Source organism: Neolamprologus brichardi, chromosome 13, assembly GCF_056152115.1.
Source record: "Neolamprologus brichardi isolate AB-2024 chromosome 13, ASM5615211v1, whole genome shotgun sequence".
NCBI classification, from domain to species: domain Eukaryota; kingdom Metazoa; phylum Chordata; class Actinopteri; order Cichliformes; family Cichlidae; genus Neolamprologus; species Neolamprologus brichardi.
Window position 1 is genome coordinate 9055754 of NC_142116.1, and position 18816 is coordinate 9074569.

The 18816-nt window shown below is 39.6% G+C and overlaps 1 protein-coding gene across 1 annotated transcript in view; it reads left to right on the forward strand.

Moving 5' to 3' along the window:
• Window positions 1-17303, forward strand: part of srbd1 (S1 RNA binding domain 1) — a 53118-nt gene extending 35815 nt beyond the window's left edge. Inside the window, exons 17-21 of the mRNA XM_006783609.3 lie at window positions 7175-7281; window positions 9260-9427; window positions 10245-10394; window positions 14524-14708; window positions 16211-17303. Of these exons, the coding sequence (XP_006783672.2) occupies window positions 7175-7281; window positions 9260-9427; window positions 10245-10394; window positions 14524-14708; window positions 16211-16503 (903 nt within the window). The 3' untranslated portion in view covers window positions 16504-17303. The remainder of the gene's footprint in view (window positions 1-7174; window positions 7282-9259; window positions 9428-10244; window positions 10395-14523; window positions 14709-16210) is intronic.
• The last annotated feature ends 1513 nt before the right edge of the window (window positions 17304-18816 follow it).

Here is an 18816-nt window from a genome sequence, read left to right on the forward strand (position 1 = left end):
CTTCCAATTCTGACTTTTTGTAAAACTCTTCACACTCCTGAACTAATGTCCTTCAGCTGCCTTCCTTTAATCTCATGTTTTCTTTCAAATACTACAACGTGTTAGGAGTGGGTAATACAACCTCAAAATTATAGTGCAATATTTCAAGGAAATCTGAGATAATGATATTTATAAGGATGTAGAAAAAAAAAATACTGATCGCAGCTTCTAGGCAACATTTATAAGTGTGAACAAACTCAGGACATTTTCTGTACGTCTTTTCTATTGAGGCACTGTCATTGATGCCATCGAAAGTCTGAATCTGTTTCCACAAGGTGCCGCCAGTAGCATTATAGTGCAATAGTAGTGACACAGCATTGTATACAGTGACACAGCACAAGTCAAATGTAAGCACAAAAGTAACCTAGGAAGTGTTTTCACTGGAAATTTTAACAGTAACGTAACTGTTTAATACTTCTGTGCAACAATAAGTAAAGTAACTTGATCCTGTACCTCTTCATGAGCCTGCACAATATTGTCACATATTAAAACTGAAACTGTCAAACCCCTTGACCCCTTGTGAGCAAGCACTTTGGTGACAGTGGGAAAGAAGAACTTCCTTTTAACAGGAAGAAACCTCCAGCAGAACCAGGCTCACGGAGGGGCAGGCATCTGCCGCGACCAGTTGGGGGTGAGTGGCAGATGGCTTGGATTACCATCCAACATTTGCTGATTCTGTCAGATTATGGAGTGCAACTAGCAAGTGCTCCAGCAATGCTTGGATGAGCAATTTGTTTAACTCTGGGTCACACACCACAAGTATGTATATATATATATACACACATATATATATGTGTGTGTGTGTGTGTATATATATGTATATGTGTGTGTGTGTGTATATATATATGTGTGTATATATGTATATGTGTATATATGTATATATGTATATATTCCATCACATAAAACTGGCATTATCATGGATGGTATGATATGCCACTGCCATATAACATGTACTGAGTATAGACTGTAAATGGCAGAGAATAACATCTCATGTAGCTGAAGGAATCTAAAGTTTGTGTTCTTTTAGGAACATTTGCACTGACTTTCAGATTTGCTTGACTGAATATGAGGTTTTAGCCTGCATGCTGTGCTAGTGATGTCACTCTCACACCAAAGCCTGTTTTCCCATAGTGATATGTGTGTGACTCATTTGGCATGCTATTTTTCACCCTTGAATGGTAGTGCCTATGGGGCAGACAGGAGCAGGCAGAGCACAGGAAAAGAAGAAGAGTAAGAAATGAAGGCTTGACAGTGATTGATAGTTCCTGCCTAGTCGCTTTGGAGCGTGGGAAAAAAAAGCAAGCTCTTTAAGACTTGGCAGAAGGTGCCAAAAACATTAGTAGATACTATTTTAATGATTTCTTTTAGATTTGTTCAAGCATGTTTTTGAGTGTTTGTGCATTTAAGCAGGGTGTTAAATGAATAAACCTTGCATCTTTGTTTGTATAATGGATTTACAGAGGCTTGTGCCAAATATCTTCTTATTCTGCAATAAATAATACATATCTGGCTGCCAGGCTACTTATTTTAAGGTTGTACAATTTACTTTCCCTTGTTTAAATGTCTTTGTAAGTGCTTTCTAATTGCTACCTTTTTATATCAAAATTAGTTTATATAGTAGGATATTCAAGGGAAAAAAGCACACAAACCTCATAGTTAACAAGAGCAAACAGCAGAATTGTCAAATAAGAAATAACCTATTTGAAAGAGAGGAGGAAAGGTGCATTTTTTGGTTCTTAAAATGATGATTTAAATCAACTGTGTCCTTAATTTTTCATCTATATTAAACAAAATGCAAACATTGCCTCTAATCTTTTTGTTAATGGAACATTTGAATAGAGTATTTTGTCCAAACTCTCAAACATGATATTTTGAAAACCTAAATAGATGAGACTTCCTGTGCCTCTCTTGAAGCACTTTCTGTTCTAGTTTTCTCATGTTCTGTTTTGCACTCCCTCGGGTAATGTGTGACCGTGCATGTGTTTGTGCACACGAGTATGTGCTTGGTTAGGTCGTTAAATGCCAGTCATTAATCAGCCCACAAAAGTGATATGACGGCAAGGACATGTTTTTATGATTTTCTATCACCTTTCACAAAGACCTGATAGCTATTACTCAACTTCCTGAGCTTCCATAATGATCAGTCTTGTGTGTGCATGCACACTCCCACGCTTTAACTACTTTATAACTGTATGCATTACTTGTCTAACCTGTAACCTAACCTTAAAATTTATCTTAAAAATGGTGATTACAATTTATTTTTATATTGAAGACTTGCTTTTTTGTCCCTTCAAGAAAGACAAGTTTGATAATATGCCTGTAGAGAAGAGTCACTGATTAGTCTGCATATTGTCTTAGACCTTCATAAAATAATTGTTGTGACCACATTTAGGGGCCTAAAACATTAGTAATGCAGACATCCACAAACACAAGCATACTCAGCCAAGGCTCCATATGTAGAATACATATACAGGTCTCAGAGGCCTTAAAAAGTGCTGTCAGTCAAGATCATGACCTTCAGATAGCCTTGTTTATTTGTACATAGTTCACTTATTATGTGAAACTGAATGACGTCACTCAGCAGTTTCACTCCATTATCTCTATCTGTCTGTCTTCAAAATTGGTTTTCCCAACTTCACTTTGGTGCCAAGTACATTGTGGATTGTTGACAACTGGGAGGAGATCTGTGAAGGGGTGGGGGTTGAGTTTGGTGATGCAGAATTTAGAATCGTGGCTGCTGCTGACGCAGCATACCTTAGTTGTTGCTCTGGTTGATTTAAATAAACAGTTTTAACTAATCAACCTCTGGTAGATGTGACAACTTTCACTGACTTGTGGCATCCCACATTACAAGAATTAATACATGAGTATAAGTCTTTGTGTCTCAGTTTGAATACAACACTTGGAACCCAACAGACATTTGATCTTATTATTGTGTTCCTGTTTCTCTTTATTCTTTATTGTGTGAATGCCTCACAGGCATTCACACTATTGAGTTCCTGTTTCTCTTTATTCTTTATTCTTCTACCTTATTATTCTAGTTGCTCAAACCTTTGCTGGTTAACTACTCCCTCTGTTCTGCTCCTTCTGTTAATTCCTGCTATATCTTTTGGTCCTCATAACTTTTATACTTTTTGAGATATTAAGCTTTTTATGCCATTTTTTGGCCCATTTTGCTGAATGGGACCACATTACGAGTGTGATCACTGGTTTTGCTTGCCGGGCTGACCCATGTTTTAGCTCAGTGAGATGAGCAGCCATTCTCAGAGCAGGAGGGCCGGGTTCGAATCCCGCTTATGGCAACATTTTTTTCAGTTAACAGTTCAACTTTTTTTCACTCTTTTCAACACAAATTTCAGCTTCTTCACCCCTTTTCAGCAGAATTTTCATTCTCTTTTGCTCTTTTTAGCAGAATTTTCTGTCTGTTCTGCTCTTTTCAGTAGAATTTTAGGTTTTTCACCTCTTTTGAGCACAAATTTCAGTTTCTTCAGCTCTTTTTAGCAGAATTTTCAGCCTCTTCTGCTCTTTTCAGCACAATTTTCAGGTTCTTTGTCTCTTTTTGCTTAACATTCAGCTTCTTCACCTCTTTTCAGCACAATTCAGCTTCTTCTGCACAGTGCACATTTTTCCTCTCATCATATCTCTGGTTGAGACCGAAAGTGGTTTGGCTCAGTGGGATGATCAGCTGCCGTGAGATCTGGTGGCGAAGGTTCAAATCCTGCCTGTGGCGGTTGCCGCACATGCACTCAGCTTTCTTGACACTCTTCACTGTACCCTTTCAAATACAGCCATTTTCAGCAACTCTCTTCAGCTGATAGTTTTGCTTCTTCTGCTGTTTTCAGCAGATTCCACTACACAGCATTCACACTGCATTTTCGCAGGAAATGCAACTTTTTCTAGTCTCACAGTTAACCTTCTGTCATTTACATCCCTCAGGCTCTTCTTCATTCATATAAACGATCAGCCTGCTGTCCAAAGACATTCAGTGCATTTGTATAGCTTTTCTAGTCCTTAAGGACCCCAAAGCGTTTTACACTACATTCAGTCATTCACACACCCACACACGCAAGCTACATTGTAGCCACAACTGCCCTGGGGCGCACTGACAGAGGCGAGGCCACCGGGCCCAAAGGGCCACCACCTGGCCACCAAGGATATTTGGCATGCAGCCAAATAGGAGGCAGCCTGGGATCGAACCACCGACCTTCTGATTAGTGGCTGACCTGCTCTGCCACCTGAGCTACAGCCACCCATTACTCTCAGTCCCCTTTCCCTCTCTGGTTTACCTTCTGGTTCACTGCAATTTTATAAATGTTGAAATGTTGAAATGACAAGGTATTCTAGGTTTTACCAGTGAAGTACCTCTCAAAAAAACCTTTTTTTTTCGTCTTTTTTTGTAGTTTTCACCACTGTGCTTCTCTCACTGTCTCTGATTGACATGTGGTAACTCAACAGTGTTTAAGTACTTGAGGTGCAGACAGAAGCACTTTGTTCCTTTGTATTGGTTGGCTGGCTTTGGCTGGTTTCATACCAATCCAAACATAACCTTCGCACATAGGGATCCACTCCATTGGTTCTGTATGAATTTGAGGTTTGGGTGCTGGGAGTTGGGACGAAGGAATGAGGGAGTGGAGGTGATTTTCAAAGAGATAGTAGCATATATAGCTTTGTCTGGCAAACCATCTCTATGCTTCCACATCACCTTACAGCTCTAATCTAAATACTACATAGAACATTTAGCAATGATCTAGATGGCTCAGATGGAAAATCTGCATTAAGTTGCGTATGTGATTTCTAATGTTCTTTAGTTAGTGTGTACCTCGAGGTGAGTTGAATATAAAATGAAAATAGAAGAACACTAGGTCAGTGCATCCCTCTAAAGCTAGAATTTGCAGCTTAAAAATAGCGATCGTGCCATTTTATTTGACTCGTCTATTGCATAATCAGATAGACAACATACCTCACAAAGTGTGACACGTGGATTGATAGATAAAGAGATACAGCATGACATGCTTCACTGGTGCTTTTAGCGCCACTGTAAACTGTGACACAGAGCCATGCGGGCCTCTGCTGCCTGGGTGTTAAAGCGGAAACACACGGACTGGATTGTGGATGTTTAATAGAGCAGAACTCTTTCACTCCAGCTCTGAAATCACAGTTGTTTAGTACAGTTGTTTTTCTTCACCTGTATTTTCTCATTACTTTCTTCCTTACTACATATTTGCATATCCTTTTCTGTGTAGCAGTCCCTTATTTGTTATGCAAATATCTATTATTATTGAGCAGTGTCACAATGTTTCAAGTGTAAATGTGATTATTATGATTATTGTTTACTTTTGGGAAGTTACTATAAATACTTATTAAGCTACATTTTTAGTGTTCCCATCCCTAACCAAGCAGTACCTAAAGTGTTCTAGTGTTTCTCACGCCTGTATAAGGTTTCAGCAAGAATCTAAGAACACATTCAGTGGATTTTTCCTGCAGGTTAAAACTCACACTATCTTACACACCTCCAACTTTCTCACGTGAGAAAATTCTTTTCTGGTGTGACAGGTGATTTCCTCCTCCTTGTCTTCTCTTTCTCGTGTGAGCTTCTGCTTCTAGAGCCACTCAGCAGAAATCATAAATCATTCGTGGTTTTATTTGTTCCTGTTTGGAATTTTTTTTAAATTATTGTCTCCAAAAGGCCTCTGGTTATACTTACAAAGAACAGATTGTAGATGCCGTTTTTCTCCAGTACTACTTTGTCTTTTCGCTGTATGTCATCCTCTGTCTGCTGAGCAAAGATACATCTATTGTAGGCTAAGTGCTAACTTTTGCTGAAGTTATAGTAACTTAGTAAATATAGCAAATATAGCAGTCTCAGACTTATTTAAAGTTAAAGGTTAACACGCTACCATCATGTTAAGCAGCTTAAAATAACAAGATAGAAATATTGTTGTAACTATATAGCATAAAAATGTGTGATAAGTATTGGAAGTTCTGTGCTGAAATTACATATTGTAGTTCTCAACAGCCAAGCAAAGCCCCATGTGTTCTCTGTCTGCCGCGCTCTCCCTCCTCTATCCTCATCTGTCCTCCTATCTTGTTATTGCTGACAGAGAGTGTGTTTGCTAGCTGCTCTTGTTGTTATCTGTTTACAAGTCAGTGTTTGTTAAAAGCTTGATCATGTTACAGGACAGCCCATGCTAGTCTCAGTCATGTTCATGCACATGACAGACATACACATGCACACAAACACATTCAAAGACCAACAGTAGTCTAGTTTAGAGTGTCAGCTAATCCTCAAGCAGTTGCTGAGACATCAGTCTAAAGCTGAACTCCTGGATTTTAACCTTGTGCCACAACACAGGGCTTCGTGTTTCTCACTGCCAGACCTTATATTTCTTTAAGATTATTTGGTTGTGTACTTAAATAGTTTGTTGACAATAATTTTCTTTCCTTTCCTTTCTTGCTGTCAACCTTATTTTAAAAAAAAAAACAGGCTCCACTCCTTTTGAAAAATATCTCCTGTTTAATGTTTGATTGGCTGGTCGATGAGAAATGTGAAAGTTTCATTTGGAGGTACTTTTATAGACTGAGAGCTACAATGACATCACACAAAGAATCACAATGAAAAATTACTATGAAATCACAGAAAGGCCTAATGAAACATTTTCCTTTCACTTCTGTACTTCACCTGTCAATCAGTTTTCTCACTCCCTTTTTTGTTTAAGATTTGCCTCATATTTACTGTATTGCTGTCAGCACAAGATCAAGTAGCAGTATGTGGTGAAAATGGAATATAATATATGGGAATTAACCTGAACACGCTCAAGTAAAGTCTGTTAAAATCTTCCATTAAAATATTTTGATAAACAGATTTGGATGGGAAAAAAGAAAGCACAGCTACATGCAGCTGTGTTAGCCTTAGAATAAATCCAGATTTTGTACTACTTTTTTAGTGTTCATCTGTCCCAAAGAGGTTTGAAAAATCCTAAGAATTCCTGTATTTGCTCTCACACACAGATAAAAGCAGTGATTTAAAGTTGTTTTCTTTGCTTAACCAGTTTTTGCCATGTGTCTTTCTGTCTCTGTGTGTGTCTGTACTTTACAAATTCCCTGGTTTTGTTAATATGTTTCTTTTTTCTCTTAGCATGACGTGTCAGCTGGAGCTTTGAAGACAGCATTGGATGGCGTGGTGCAGGAGTGTGTGAGCTTTGTTGGTGTGGACATTAACATCTGCTCTGAGATACTGATGAGGTAGAGTACCCAAAATGACATATCGCATAATTTCTAAAAATCAATTCAGTTTTATTTATATAGCGACAAACCACAACAGCACTTACCTCAAGGTGCTTTAAAATGTAAGGTAGAGACGCTCCAATAACACAGAGAGAACCCCAATAATCAAACAACAAGTATGCACTTGGCGACAGCCTGCTTTAGCCCGCCTTAACTATTCCAAAACCAGTTTCTCCTGTTGGAACACCCAACTGTGTCCAAGTTTTAACCATCTACCTGTTGATTTGGGGACAGCTGTTTATTTAAGCTGTTGATAAATTGAAGGAAGAATTTCAGAGTAGTCCTCCTTGATTATTCCATATACTGTGCAATATACCATCATGATGCTGTCACCACCATGCTTGACAGCTGGTACAAAGGTGTTAATTTTGGAGCAGGGCTTCTTTCTTGGTCAGGGATCATCTTGTGAAGTTAGGACATTGTAGAAAAAAATGTAAGTGAATGCATGTACACATTTGAACCTGTATGTATGCTTTTGAGCCTGTGTTGATTAAAGAAAATCCAAATTAAATTCAAACCTCTGCACCCAATTCGTAGTGGAAACAAAAGTTGTAGTATGACATGATTTGATATGATTTGATTGACAAGTCACTAGCCAATAATCTTGCAGTGCCCCTCAGTTTCATTGTGTACAGTTTCTAAACACTAAAATGGGGATTATACTCAGTTTAGACTGAACTGTGGGACTCACATTGCTTGTGTCCGTCTTTTACACACAGTTTATGTTTGCAAGATTCTTTGCCTATGTTGTCACGGAAGAGGGTTCTTACTGAGTGTGGCTGTAGACTCAGACTAGGGATGCATTAAAACAGCTCGTTTGGGACCAGTGAGCTGTCTTGTTAATGTTAGATGATAATTAAGAATGAAAACATCAAACATACCTAAAAACATTTAATACATGTCCTCACAAGCAAGTGCATATTTGCACTCAACCACTGTGTGCTGCACAAATACATGCAGACAGAGACAAAATTCTGAAAACGAGATGAAGACGGGCTCAGACCTCTGGCATACTTTCCCTTAGCAGTCACAACATGGCAAGGCTTCATTCACACTCATGCACAGGCCATTGCATGATCTACACACACAAACACACAGATGGCCTGCCAGTTTTCTGTTTAACTAATGCTTCACACCTTGGCCCACTTACTGGGCTGACTGGAATTAACAAAGAGGATTAGGAACAGTGGACACAATTAAACTCACAGAAACATACATGCTGAAGAAGAAACATGCAAGAACACCGTGCACACATGTGCTTATTTGTTACAACTTGTGCAGTATAAACATGAGTCAAAAGTAGGAAGTGCAGAAATTTCATATGCACACTTTTTGCAGTGGAGACAAACAGTATGAATTGAGCTGGCATTAGCTGCAAGGCAGGCATCAGGTCATCTGTTTACCTGTCTGCTCTGCAAGTGAGCTTTTTCCATTCCTCCACAAAGTTAAGCTATGCACAAACGCACATGAAACACACACAGACGTGTTGATGACTGAGGTATTATGCGGAGTGTTGACATAGCCACATGCTTTAGCATGAGTGAGTCACTGTGGGCATTAACAGAGCAGACCTAATTGAGTTTCAAATCACCTCTCGTCTTTGCTCAGCCTGAACTGGACAAATATACATGCTTAATTTTGGCTTATGTGTGTCACTTGTGTTTCCAGTGCTTGCTTAAATGCCAGGTCACGGTCGCAGAATCTGCTGTTTGTTTGGTGTGGGTGTGTGTGTCTAAGCCTAATACTGTAGAGTTATTATAGGTGATCCCATAAGTATACAACCTAGATGGATATCAACCAAGCTTGAGATCCTACTTATCCTACCTGTTCTGTTTTGTTGTTTTAGCATCTAGTGTAGAATAATTTTAAGAAGTTGTTTGAATATATTGTGAGATGAGTAATTTTTCTCCCTTCAATCTGTTGTTTTATCTCCTAGGCATGTAGCAGGCTTAAATGTGGGAAGGGCACGGAGTATCACAGAATGGAGAGAGCAGCACGGTCCCTTCATCAACAGGGAGCAGCTGAAGCTGGTCAAAGGCATGGGGCCCAAGTCCTACCAGCAGTGTGCTGGCTTCATTAGAATAAACCCACAAACTCTATCCAGGTACGCACTCATATACACAGGATATCCACATAGATAGACCTAAAAGCAAGCAGACAAACCCTCAAATTCTGCTTCACAATGTTGTCCTTTTTTCATGCAATGGTCTGTTGGAACAAACTGCAAAAACGCCCTGTTTATTCCTAGACATTTTGTGTTATTTAGCCATGCAAGAAGTTTAGATAAACTTGCACCCAAGTTCTGAGAATTTCTCAGTGGTACTCAGTTTGTAGTGTTCAAAGCAGTAAAAATTACAGTTGAATTACCATCCAAGAGTGTGTATCGTGTATATATATGTAAAACAGAGATGGGTTGAAGAAGTTATTTATGATTTATGAGGAGTGTGAGGTGATGCAGAAATTATTCTAAAGAAAAAATGTTTTAGTTACTCTAGATAATCGTGTCAAATGTGTTGGGAAATACTGACAGTGTACTTGGATTATTTCAAATATCCATCCATTCAGTATTTCCGACATTTTTCCCTCCGAGATGATGGGGGCAGCAGTCTAAGCAGTCTAGCAACTCAGACCTCCCACTTCCCAACCACCGGTGCGTTTTCAAGCCAACTTAGAGATATAATGTTTCCAGGTTGCCACAGGTCTGCGGCAGGATCTCCTCCCAGTGGGATGTGCCTGAAGCACTTGTACCGCTGTTATATTCGGATGGAAGCAAAATTCACAGGGCTCAGTAAAGCAAAATGCAGCATGTTTCCATGGCTTGATAGATTTTCTTTTCCCTTAATGTTTATATAAAACAATATATAGTCTTAGAGCAGGAATACTGGGGTGATTTAAAATGCATTTCTTTCTCGCCAAAACAGTGTCAGATCATCATCTAACCAGGCACCAGAAGTGCCCGAGAAACCTGCAGCTAAGAAAGGCAAGGGAAAAACTGGTGTCAGCGTCTCAACCTCATTTAACCCCCTCGATCAGACCTGTATACACCCGGAGTCCTACCATGTAGCACAAAGGTACAGTGCACACAAACACACACGGACACTTGAACAGCAGCCCACCCCACTGGCTAAAGCATGTTCAGGCTATGATGGAGTTGATTTTGACACCATCTCACATGGGGTTGGTTATAGTGGTGGAGGGCTCTGATTTGATTTACCCAGACATGGGATACAAGAGAGGAGGCGTTGGCTGTGGTGTGTGTGTCCTTGTGTGAGAGATGATTGTTAGCGCTGCTGATGCTGATATCAGAAGCACATTGAGCATCTGTGTGTGTGTAACAGATGGACACACAAAACGGAGGGAGAGAGAGGGGGCCCTCTCTCCTCCAGCTGTAGTCACTCAACTGTGTTTAGTCTATATAAGTTCTGACACTAGTGGTTTTAAGCATTGCTCTCCTCTTGTTGATGGTGTCTGTACATATATGTGGGGAGATTTATCTCTGTGCACACACGTGCAGATAGATTGATGTTGCTTGTATGAAACTTCCTACTTCAGTGTCTGTGTGTTCAATACAGACTGCACTAGAGAGTAGTTCATCAAGGAAGTATTGGGGATCAGAGGTCTTAAAAAACATCTTAAAATATAAGAGCACACATTACTCTTCTATTAATACCCTCTGCACTCCTTTCTGAGCTGCACGCGTTTAATTACATTTATTTGTTTTTCTCTTTTATTTTTATTTATTTATTTGGCAGACACGTTTCTCGTCCATACTTTCAGCTCTCTCACTGCCCCTCCCTTTCACTTTCTCAATGGTGCCTCACATTAAAACTTCTTTTAACCAGAATTACCAACCGTTTAAAGATATATTTAGCATTTTTCCCACAGATTTTAATTCCACAATTGAAATTTCTCACTGGACATCTAATCGTTCTCTGCTTTTCTATTTCTCTTGCTGTTCAGAATTCTTAAGCCTGTGTTGGCAAATGCATTATCCGGTGTTATGGCTGTATTATAATCCAAGTCTGGGAATGTACTCTATTCAGTATGGGTTCTGAAAGTATTCCAAAGTGTGTTGTGGTTTCCAGCACATCACCTGTCTCTGTAAAGATTTTCAGTACATGAAAAGCCATGTCAGTTCTTGCTCTTTTATTTTGACAAACCAGAAAATAAGTAACCTTCCACTAAACTTAAAATCACAGGGTATGACAGTGATCTGGAAATAGACCATACTACTTGATGAGTGTATCACTCATTGGGCTAGTTTGAATGTCTTTTTACATAAACCTTTAGATTATAGCTGTAAAAGTCTTGGTGAGTTATATTCATATTCAAAGAGTTACTTTGAAAATCACTAATTAGTATACTGACTCAAAATCAGAACTCTAATAATCGCTACTAATCACTAATAATCGAATCAACTTGAATTAATTAGATTATTAGCTGTGAGAGCATCACTGAGATCCCCCAAAGATTTTCTCTCCTCCTCACCTACAAATGGTGAAAACAAGGTTTAGAGGGAGAATTGTAAAGGAATGCTTGTGTGTGTTAGTGTATGTGTGTGTTTGTGTGTGTCTTTATGCTGTATAAGGAATATCATGTTCATCGCATTAGTGGAACTGGATCCTCCATTACTGCTCACAGCCTACACATCCACCCCTTTTTGTAACCATATACACACGCGCACAAAACCAGAAACACAAGAGCACACACATGATTTGTCCACCTTTAAAAAAAAATAAAAACCAGTAAAGCCTAATTCTGTGAGTGCATTATGTGAAATATTTAATTGTAATCTGGTTTGAGACAGCGAGCCTCCACTGTGTGATGAATATTGTTCTCATAAGTAACAGTCAGGGCCTAATATTTCTATAACTGAAGACAGAGTGGGTCCTTGATTGCATGCCTGGATAGAATCTGTATTAAAGCCCACCCAACGCTACATTCACACACGCATACCAAAATACATGCACAGTGTTGGTAGTAATTATATAAGTATGAACCAAACGGTGTTCGAGGCCTCTGGACTCCCGGTACCCCTTAAATACTAACATACACCACTGAAAAATGAAATGTGAAACACACACCTACAAGTAGGGCCCTCCACCCACTTAATCTATTCTAAGATATCTCTCCTGTGCTCTTCTATTTGCTTTTATTTAGGTTTTAAGATTTTAGTATTCCTGCTAGTCAACCAGTGTGCTCATACATTTAAAGTTTGGATTTTGAACTTCTACCACAGTGTATATGAATTAAGGAGCAGGAAAAAAACTTATATGAATGTATATTAATTGCATGACTTAAATAACTCTATAATATATATAAAGAGTTAAAATATCAGAAATTGTACTTAATGATATAATTAAACTTGGTTGCATTGTGCAAAGAAAAGCTTTACAAATGATCGTGCTTGCTTTCTGTAAAAAATTATATGTCAGCCGCCTTTTCCTGGCTTTAGTCCAACTGGGGGTCTACATGATATGTGTCTAAGCAATCAAGACACAACTATTTCTTTTCCTGTTAAAAGACATGTGGTTGGAAAGTTAAGAAGATTAAAGAGGCACAGGAGAGAAGACCTTATTGTTATACAGATATCCAGTTTGGTCCGAAGGTGTTGTTTCCTTACCACTAAGTCATGTCTGGCACATACTTAGCTACTATTTTGTACCGATCAAGCTTACTGGTGTTGAGGGATCGAGTCCGCTTGTTTCCCTCTTTTAGGCGTTAGACGGGGACTTCGATGGCAGGGGCCTCTCGACTCACAGCTGTCACAAACATAGTTTGTACACAAGCTGTTTTATGTTACATCGGTACTGTCCCTCCTATTGCCAAATGAACATTTCTGAACAACACAGTGTATGAATCAGGTTTGTGTGTGTGTGTTCTGGTGTGTGTACACCTGTTCTGTCCATCATGTTGTGGACAGCTGCTGAGTCTGTTTGGCGTCAGCCTGCCAGTGAGCGACATCTATCACGGATGTTACCCAGCTGGTCCACACATGAACACATGCATAGAAACAAATGCAGTCACATCTATCACCAAATATGCCAAGTGCCTGTTGTAAATAATATTTACAGTATGTATACCACACACACACACACACACACACACACACACACCACTTTTTTTCCATAAACCCTGCTCGCTACTTTGGCTCTAATGCCAATTTGTTACTGTTTCTGTTTAGAGTACAGAGAGCAACTAATTAGTTTGGATTTATATCTCTGGCTCAGTGAATTTGAAATGGTGCGACTTGACTGTCTAGACATTATGTGGTGGGACATCGTGCTGGAATCAAGTGATAAAAGTGTGGCTGACAGACACGAAGTCCAGCCTTAGCACAGTGGAGGCAGTTTCATTAAACAAGGTGTCAGAGCGTTTACAGCCCAATGAGGATTTACCTGATTTACCAGGGGTAAATTAAATATGTGTTTTTGCATCCAACACAGAAAACTCCACCTTGACAACTCACAACTTTTTGCGTATTACTCACACACCTCTGCCGTTCTCCTTATTTTTCCCCAGTGCCTGCTCACTTTTCCTGCATAACCTTAATATGTTTTTTTTCCTTTTTTCCCCTCCATTTTTCCAGCATCTTTTTTTTTTCTCTGTTTATACCTTTACTGTTTGTCATCTACTCTTAGACCCCAGTAATGCAAGCCTAGAGATGGGTCAGTGACCCTTCCTGGCAAATTTCTGTTGCTAATGGAAGGGTGTTTATTCCCTTGACTGGTTGGCAAGTGGTTGCTGGACTTTGCTGGCAGTCACAAGGTGAAACTGGTTGAAAAGAGTTACCTGGTGCAGAACCAAAAACCTCCTTGCAAGTTCTTTGGTGGTTGTTTGTAGTTTGCACAGTCAATGCCTTGTCTGCAAAAACTACTCCCCTACTGGTAGCGACACTTTGCAATTAGCAATACAAACTTGAGATGGAGCATCATGTGAGCGATTGTGGTGAGGCGTTTTCCTATTTTTTTGTGCTAGTTTATGGAATACATTGCTAGAAATATAGATAAATTATCCCAACATTTTCCCTTTTCAGTATAACTGTAGCACACTAAACTCTAGTAAATAATAAGGATATTTGAATTTCTAAATCCCTAAAAATGAGTATCTATTATTGGTAAGGCTCTATGAAGTCAAGTAGGTTTGTTGTTGTTGTTTTTTTTCTAAGCTTAAATTTCTGCACATGTCTCTCCTGTCCAGATTTCTGTCTCTTGTGGGTGGGAGTGTGGACCAAATTGGGAGTACAACCCTGAAACACTGTGTGGAGAACAAAGTTAAGACAAGCAGTGTAGAGGAGCTGGCCCGCACCCTGGACACCACACCCGAGACCCTCAAACTCATTATAGACGGCCTGACGCAGCCCCCCGGGTTTGACATACGACAAAGTAAGACTCCGGCCACTCACTGATATACTGATATCAATTCAATCAGAAGAACAATACAAAGGACAATGTTGAAAATGCATGCATGTTAATGCATGTAAGCGATCATTTTTAAAAAATGATGGTTTTAATTGGAAAATGAGACGTTGACATTAAGATGTTTACATAAATGTTACTTTGACTTTATTATTTAAAAGGTATTTAAATAGAAGAAAGCCAATGAAACATATGTATACCCTTGATCATGCATATTTTTTATTTCCTTATATCTCAAAACTATCAGTATTTTGAATCGTATAAAAATGTTGTAGACTGCACGTATCTGCAGCCTATCAGTCACAGTAACTTCCCTTAGCTTCTCATCTTTCCTTCATGATGTCCTTTATAGGTCCCCACTGACTGATAGAAAATCAAACTTGTATTCATCCAGCTCTTTGAGAGTCTTGCTAGTTATGACACACACTGACTTTTCTTGCCTTTACTATAATAGGCATGTCTTGGCAGTGTAACTTGATAGGATCTGACAGTGCTGTGGCTTCCTCCCCGTAGCCCCACAATACAAGCAGTGTGTTTCTGACAGGGTGTGATGGGTCCAACAGACTGTGTTGTTGGACAGCGTCTCTTTGCAGAGACACACATACAAAATGCACAAAGAACTCTGTTTTTCTCCTTAATCTGAAACGCTTCAGTTCAGGCACATACAAACATACCACTAAAACCCCATCCATAGTTACAAACAGTTGCTGTAGCTCAAATTTGTTTTCTCAAGGAAAAAAAATAGGACACATCTCTTGCTCTTCTGTATTTGATTAAGCAGCCTATTTATTGCTAATGAGGAAATATAAGTCAGCATCAACTCTCAAATCCTGATTAAAAATGGCACAGAGCAATTTAATATTTGCGCAACATATTTTTCTTTGATGGTCTACCCCAAAACAGGAGTAAGAGTAAAACAAGAGTAATTATTTTCAGACTGGCTAGTTAAATACTATTTTATGTGAGGAAAGAAGTCAAGTCTACCCACTTATTGCTGGCTAACTTGTCTTAAAATTGAGGAACGCAGCTTCAAAGTTCATTCTCAGGTTAGCCTTATTCGGTTGCAGTACACTATGCTTGGCCTCATAGCCAGTGCTCAGCTGAATAAACAGATGGGCTAAGACTACTGCATGAAATCAGTGCTGTTGGGAGGATAATTGGACGGGACTATTTCCTGGAGCACAGTCCTTCCTTGTTTGTGTTAGTGTTACAGACAGGAAACAGGTTTTATGAGCAGGCAAATCGAAAGTGGGGTTTAATACACTGCTGATAAACGTATGTAGATACAAGTATTGAGTGACTGCTCGAAATGTTATCTGTTTGTCATGTCTGCCTCATCAACGAAATTTTCTGCATTCCCTTATCCCACTTTTTACTCCCAAACACTTTGACTGTCTGCCGCTTGTGTATTATTTTGTCATTGATATCGCTCCACACCTTGCATCTAGCTATCTTTTTGTCATTCCCAGATTTTGGACAAGCGGACTTTAAGCGGGGCGTTGTGTCCATGAGTGATCTGCGGGTGGGTGCGGTGCTGACGGGCCGTGTGGACAACACCGCTCTGTTCGGGGCTTTTGTAGATATTGGCGTTGGCCGTGCAGGCCTCATCCACAAGAGCAACATCACCCTGGACAAGCTGCCTGTCAGCCAGCGTCGTCGCAGCCTGGCTCTAGGACCCGGGGAGCGAGTGGAGGTCCGGGTCCTGAATGTTGACCTTCAGAGGGGACGGATTGGGCTGGACCTGATCAGGGTCTTGCAATAGAGTCACTTAATACCTATGATTGTCACTAGAAGTGTGACAGAAAATTACAGGTTTTAAGCTGCTAAGGCCTCAGATACACAGACCTTGGTCAGTGACCCCCCTGGCAGTCTCTGATTCTTAGCGTAAAATGTCTGTTTTGTGACCCACTGATAAGTAATTCCTGAAGGCTGGTGGCAGTGGGAGCTGCAACGGAAACTGCTTGTTATTTCTTTGGTTACTGGGAAATTATTGTGTACAACAATAAATTACATGGAAGATGTCAACTTGTCTGCAAATGTGTGCTATTTAATATTTGAGTTGTTGTAAAACTTGAAAAAGTGCAAAACAACTGGAAACGGGAAATGTTCCCCTTCCAGGTAAAAGTTGTGCCTTTCCACTGCAACCAACACTTGAATTGAATTCCTCAGGCAACAACTTATCAACCAGTCAGGGAATACACATTTTACCCCCCATGACCAGTGCTCACCAGATGGTTGCCGACCACTCTCGAATCCTGTGTGACTAGTGCCTAACTTGGCTAGTTTTAAAATGATCCATTTCAGTGAACAGCTGTTACAAGTTTAGAAATAAAAGCAAAATGTTCAAGTCATGTTTAACAGTTAGGACACTTCATTTGGGACTTGTTCTCAGTCTGTTTGTCATTTAGAGGGGTGCTTTGCTCGGGACAGAGCACTACACCTGTTTGCCGAACTAAAGGCAGAAATATGTTTTCTGATCATGAAACGAAGACTCTGATTGGATAGCTTAGTGAGATGATATCACAATTATTTGCACTTTAGTTGCAAATATTTAGTGCTGAATACGACATACTTGAGCGACTATTGCTAATGTTTGTAATACTTGGTATTCTCATTATTCTCTTGGATTATTACTTGAATAAAATTGTCTTCTGATTTGAGCAGTTGTTATTGACTTTTGGATACTTTAAAGAAAACCACTTGAACAAACAGACTGAAATTCTGCTTAGTGTTGTTTCATCTGCAGTTGATGGTTTGAAGTTAAAATATTATACATATCTATCTATCTATCTATATCTATCTATCTATCTCATATAAATATTGTGTTCCTGATGAAAAAGAACAATTTCAGCAAATTGTGTTATATGATATGCTTCACTTTTTTGAGGAGATGAGGAGACGCACGAGTAAAGGTGGGGGATGAGTGGGAAGCACGCTGGCATGAGGCATGGAGAAACTGAAGGTGTAAGAAATCAAGGACCTTATGTATCAAGAGATGAAAAAAACAAGTAAAAGAAGCAAGTTTTTCTTCCATGTGCACCGGAAAACGTGAAAAGACAGAATGAAGGAGGGTTTGTTGAAGCAGAGGCAGCGATAGCAGGAGGAGGTGGGAGTGTTTCTGTATTCCAGACTGCGGTAAAGCCTGAAGGCTTTTTAGGCTTGGTCCCAGACACAATTATCCAAACACACACTAATCAGCTGCGTCAAAATTAATCCCAGACTCCCTATCCACATTATCTAATTTGTTTGTTTTTATGAAACTAGAATAAATAAAAAAAATTTAAAAATACATGAAATATGGTTCTGAGAAAGCCTGAGGTCCCCTGTGCTAAACCTTACACTGGATGCAGAATACCGAATCACTCTTAGCACTGCTGCTTCACTATTTCCCCTTGGGGGAACAAATGGAATATATTCTATACGCACAAATACAAAGAGATGTTAGATCAAGATTAATCAGTAGTGGCAGTTTGCTTGGTGATGATATAGATGATATACGAAAACTGCACACAAATACGGACTAGGCTCTTTTACTGTACTTCGCTCTACTTTTAAGGAATTTTTTGTTCCAGTCAAGGTGCCTCTTTACATTTGATGTTAACTCCTCTTGTCAGTTATTTGCTTTTGTTTGTTTTGAACTCATATCTTGTAGCTTGTTTTAATGTTGCAGTGTTTTTGTCTTGGGGAACGCAACTATTTGTGAAAGTAAACACAGCTTCCCTCAGCACCATTCCTGCCTTTCCTGCCGTTAATTTTCCTCCCTGTACTAAACGTGAGCACACAGATGGGACAGTCAATCTGGCAGCCAGCTACTCCCGCACCTTGGAGTTTTTGCCAAACACTGACCAGTAATGAATCTGCGATAAGAAGCAGAGTATCTGCAGGAGCGGTTGTGTAGTTCTCTGTTATCCACTGCTGCACTGGTTCTCGACTGTTGCGTTGTGGAGTGAGCTCAGGTGTACCTTGAGGTTTTGGTGAAATGTGAAGAAAATTGATTGTAAGAAAGCTGCTGAACAAGTGTCACACTTTCACTCATAAAGCATGATGGCTATTTGTGGTTTCATAAGTCAAATTA